Source organism: Osmia bicornis, unplaced genomic scaffold (genome assembly GCF_907164935.1).
Source record: "Osmia bicornis bicornis unplaced genomic scaffold, iOsmBic2.1, whole genome shotgun sequence".
Classification (NCBI taxonomy): Eukaryota; Metazoa; Arthropoda; class Insecta; order Hymenoptera; family Megachilidae; genus Osmia; species Osmia bicornis.
Genome location: NW_025791116.1, coordinates 113,791 through 118,644, shown reverse-complemented (window position 1 = coordinate 118,644; position 4,854 = coordinate 113,791). Strand labels below are relative to the sequence as shown.

At 52.7% G+C, this 4,854-nt stretch overlaps 1 protein-coding gene across 1 annotated transcript; it reads left to right on the top strand.

The window, feature by feature from the left end:
- The first annotated feature begins 2,056 nt into the window (after positions 1–2,056).
- Positions 2,057–2,688, top strand: LOC123988758. The gene is made up of 3 exons (XM_046289506.1): positions 2,057–2,123; positions 2,274–2,366; positions 2,441–2,688. The coding sequence occupies exons 1-3, from the start codon at positions 2,057–2,059 to the stop codon at positions 2,671–2,673; spliced, it is 393 nt and encodes a 130-aa protein (XP_046145462.1). The 3' UTR covers positions 2,674–2,688.
- The last annotated feature ends 2,166 nt before the right edge of the window (positions 2,689–4,854 follow it).

Sequence of the window (4,854 nt, the reverse complement as noted above, 5' to 3'; positions counted from 1 at the left end):
TCGCGATTTCACCGCCGCCTCCCACAGGCCGCCAAAGTGAGGTGAGTAGGGTGGAATAAATTCCCATTTGTTCCTTCGTTGGCGATTAGCTCAGCAACCTCCCTGTAAAATTCAGAAGCTCGTTTGAACATAGATTTCAACTGCGCATCTGCACCCCGAAAATTCGTCGCGTTGTCGCTCAAGAGGTGAGCACAGCGTCCTCGCCTCGCGACGAACCGTCGGAAGGCCGCGATAAACGCGGACGCAGGACAGGTCGGACACTGGCTCCAGGTGGACAGCTTTGATGCAGAGGCAGACGAACACCGCGATGTACCCTTGACCGTCTTCTGGCCGCGACCCTTTGACATGCAGAGGGTGATTGGGCCAGCATAGTCGACCCCACTGCGAAGGAAGGGCCCTGGCAGGCTGGACTCGTGAAGCAGGTAAGGAGCCCATTTGCTGCGTACCCGTGTTACCTTGGAATCTTACACAGCGTACGCAATTTCTTAGGATGCGTTTGAGGAGAGTGCGGTCCTGCGGAATCCAGTACGTTTGACGGACGAAGCTTTGTGTCGACGTGAGGCCACCATGAAGAGTCTGAGCGTGTGCTTGCCCGAACAATTAGCTCAGCCAAATTAGACCGACGGTGAACGAGGATTGGATGCCGTTGATCGTAGGTGAGCGATGCATGATCCAATCTTCCACCCACACGAATGATCCCGAAGTCATCTAAAACAGGCCGTAAGGCTAATACATTGATTTACTTTTAATCGGTTTACCTGTTCTTAGATTGTGTAATTCTTCGGAAAAATATTCCGATTGGCTCAGTCGGAGAATACATTTTCGAGCCTCATCGAGTTCCGTGGAAGTCAGGAAAACCCGTTCGCCTGCTGTCGTTGCCCCGAGTGTTCCACACGAAGCGTCTCAGGTAAGCTGTAATGCGTACTAGCTTTGTCAACGACGAAAAATCGGCATAGTAAGTCGTTTTCAGATTCTGACGGTTTCGGCTGCGATGGTGTGGACGGTAGATCGTTGCTCCGAGAGTGAATCGTCCTGAGAACGAATGGAGGACGGCCAATCACTGGGGGGCATCTGAAGCCACGAAGGGCCATGCCACCAGCGCTCATCTTCCTTCAGAGCCTGTACGGTAACTCCCTGGTTGCTAAATCCGCCGGATTATCGCCGCTGCGAAGATGACGCCAATTCCACGTCTGGGAGTACGTTTGAATTTCCGCCACGCGGTGTGCGACGAAGGGCTTCCACCTGGAAGCGTGCGATTGGAACCCAGGATAGTACCACCGATGCATCCGTCCACGCATATAAGGTGGCTCGTAGAGGAAGTATGCCGTCCCCGAACCGCCACCATGAGTCGAGCCAGTAGCAGAGCTCCGCATAATTCCAAGCGCGGAATACTGCAGAGTTTGATTGGAGCGAGCTTCGTTTTTGCGATGAGGAGATGCACGTTCGCCATGGTGGAGGTACTTGGTAAGCGTACATAGACTGCAGCGGCGTATGCTCGTTCGGAGGCGTCGCAAAAGCCATGCAGCTCGATGTGATCGTGCATCGCATCCCTGTAACTAACCCAACGTGGTAATGAGATAGTCTTTACCTCTTCCAGATCTTGACGAAACTGAAGCCACGACTCCTCCAGGCGGACTGAAAGCGGTTCGTCCCAATCTGCTCCTGACAACCAAAGATCTTGCAGTAGTGTTTTGGCGCGTATGAGTACTGGTGAGGCCCATCCAAGCGGATCGAAGAGTCGAGCAGTGTAAGAAGGACGAGTCGTTTCGTCCAAGTTCGGATGGTTGACGGTTGGTCCGATTTGGCCGAGGTAACAGTAAGCGTGTCTGCCACCGCATTCCAAGTCAGTCCTAGCGTCTCCGCGTCGTTGCTCGCCTGCAGGAATTTGTGGTCTCTTTCACTAGGTTCCCCTTGGGACGTGTAGTTCAGCGTCCACTTATCAAGAGGGAACCCGCCCGCCATGAGGATGCCGATTAGCTGCTGTCGAGACTCCTCAGCCTTGGCAGGATCGTCGGCTCCAGCCAACAGGTCGTCCACGTAGGAATTTCGACGCAAGATGGCTGCGCCCAAGGAAATCGTTGTTCCTCATCGTCTGCCAGCTGTTGTAGAACTCGTAGAGCAAGGTAAGGGGCTGAAGTTGTCCCGTAGGTGACCGGTGGTTAAACGAAAGTCGCGGACTTCGTTTCCAGCTTCGTCTCTCCACAGTATGCGCTGCCAATCTCGATCGTCAGGATGGACGGCTATCTGACGGAACATCTTTACTATGTCCGTAGAAAATACGCATCTCGGGAACCTCCACCGAGTGAGCACCAGCCAAAGGTCGGACTGCAGACGTGGTCCTGACGCAAGAGCCTGGTTCAGCGAAGGTCTGTTGCCTGAAACATAAGATCCGTCAAAGACAACTCGAATCCTTTTATTTCCTGACCCGGTGGTTTTCCAGACTGCATGGTGAGGCAGGTAGTTGGCGTTAGCGACATCATACTTGGAGGCTGGTTCCATGTGGCCCAGTCTCCGATACTCCTCCATGAAGCCCGCATAAGATGTTTGCAAAAAGGAGTCCTTCTCCCATCTTCGTTCGCCAGCCAGAAACCGTTGAAGAGCGGCACGTCGCGGTACTCCGATGTCTTCGGGTGTAGCCTTCAGAAATGGGAGCCGCACCACGTAACGACCTAGTTCATCACGTGAGTGCGTTTCCTTGAAATACTCCTCACAAGCTGTGTCTTGAGGACTCCGCGGCGACCTCGATTGGACCTCGGAGATCGTCCAGGCCTCGGATGAGTTGCACCCGAGCCACCCCTGAGTCTGGGTCGTCGGAGGTCGAAACCGGTCCCAAAGGGGACCATCCAAACGGCGTGCGGACCAGCGACGGAGTTCCAGGAGGGCCTACCTTATTTTCCAAGAAAAGGTACCCACAAACGTCAGCTCCAAGAAGTACGTCGACTCTACGTGGTAATCTAAACTCCGGATCGGCCAGCGGCAATCCCCGCATGTGAATCCATGGATGGTCCTCCACTGGATGAGACGGAGTTGGAGAGGTGACTTTCCTTGTCACCAACGCGTTAAGAGTGATGCGGAAGTCGCTGTCTGCGCAGGACGTAAGCTCGACGGAGACTTCGTGTTTGGCCATCCCGACGCTCTTCTCCTGATAACCGGTGAGTAACACCCTCACACTTTTCCGCTGTAGCTGGAGCGACTGTACGACCTTCTCGCTTACAATGACGACTCAGAGCCTGGATCTAAAAGAGCCCTGACGTCTAAAGTGCGACCCTCAGTCGACTCCAAGCGGACCCGCGCGGTTGCCAACAAAATCACCCGTTGAGATCGGACCGTATAAGCAGCACTCGTGCTCGGTGTAATTATATTTGCCTTGGATGACGATGGTTGATCTTCCCGAAAGGCATCGTGTAACGATGTGTGGTGATTGGCCTCGCAAACCAGGCAGCGAAAGTTTGACTTGCAGGCTGCAACTTCATGACCTGAATTTAGACATGCTGTACACACGCCTACCTTTTTTACCAGCGACAAACGGTCTTGCGGATTCATTTTCTTCAACCTAGTGCAGTGGCCAAGAGTGTGTGAGCCAGCACACGACGGGCACGTTTTTGCTGTCTTAGGCTTGGCTGTTTCCTTGGCGTTCGTGGTCAATGTTACCCTTGTTCGAGTATTTGCAACGGGTGTCCGCTTGGAGCCTTCCTTGGACTGGAGGGGGGGGCGTCGCCGCATTCGTACCTTGAGCAGAAATAATAGCGTGAGCACGATTTTCCAGAAAATCCACTAACGCCTCAAACGGGGGAAGCGTAGTGGGATCAACCAAGGAAGTTTCCCAAGCGAGTCTCGTGGTTTGATCCAGCTTTTCGGTGAGGAGGAACGAAAACCAGTCGTCCCACGACTCCACCGGTCGCTCCAAAGAGGCGAGTGCATTCCTTGACTGGCGGAATTCGTCGAGGATCCTTTTAATTTCCTGAGAGGACGCCTTTACTATGGGAGCACAGGTGAGGATGCGACGCATGTGTGAGGCCGCTAAGATCCTTTTATTACCGTAGCGACGCTCCAGGGACGCCCACGATGCCTCGTAATTACCGTCCGTCATCGGAGTGCAGGTAAGCATGTTTGCTGCGTCACCTGTAAGACTAGATTTAAGATAATGTAATTTTGCACCTTACTTAACTTTTTCGAGCCGTGAATTAGAGCTCTGAATTGATCCCGATAACTTTCCCACTGTAGGAGATCCCCAGAAAACGTGGGCAGCGAGATCGTGGGTAAAGTCGGTTCGCCTGACGACGCTTTGCCGGAAGAATTCTCGTCTCCTGGCTTATTCCGGTCTGGGGCGAGTAGGGCAATCCTCTCCTCCAAGTCCACGACGTGCGAAAGGTAAGTACTTTCAATAGTGCTGAAAACGTCTTCCTTCAAGTAAGGCACTGATTTATCAGCTGCGCAAATAATAGATTTGTGAGTTGACGAAAAATCACGCCAATAAGTATCTAACAGCTGCCTCCGTTGCTGCAGCATAATTAGAGTAAGTTTTTCTTGCCCGATCTTCAGTGTATTCCTCATGAAACGCTCTATACGTCCGGCCAGGTCTTCTTGAGAGCGCAGTAGGTTTCGAGTGACGTCGACATGATGAGTCACCCCCGCAAAAACTGTTCTCTAACGACACGTAAGGACGTACACAGCACGCGCGTGAAAGGTCACAACTCGCGACCGTTGGCGGTTTGAAAATTCGGACCGTTTAACGGCGTGTACGTGATAAAGAATACGATTATTCTGATTAGACGCAAGAAAATCAAGTCAGCGTAACTCACAAGAAACTGTAGTCTTTAACCCTTTTTCCAGCAGTTCGGGAAGTCCAGCGAG

Bases quoted from the DNA above. Each gene is read 5' to 3' on its own strand.
- LOC123988758 (XM_046289506.1), top strand. From the start codon at position 2,057: ATGGCTGCGCCCAAGGAAATCGTTGTTCCTCATCGTCTGCCAGCTGTT. The intron at 2,124-2,273 runs GTAAGGGGCTGA...CTATGTCCGTAG, and splicing joins TGTAGAACTCGTAGAGCAAG to AAAATACGCATCTCGGGAAC. The intron at 2,367-2,440 runs GTCTGTTGCCTG...GTGGTTTTCCAG, and splicing joins AAGAGCCTGGTTCAGCGAAG to ACTGCATGGTGAGGCAGGTA.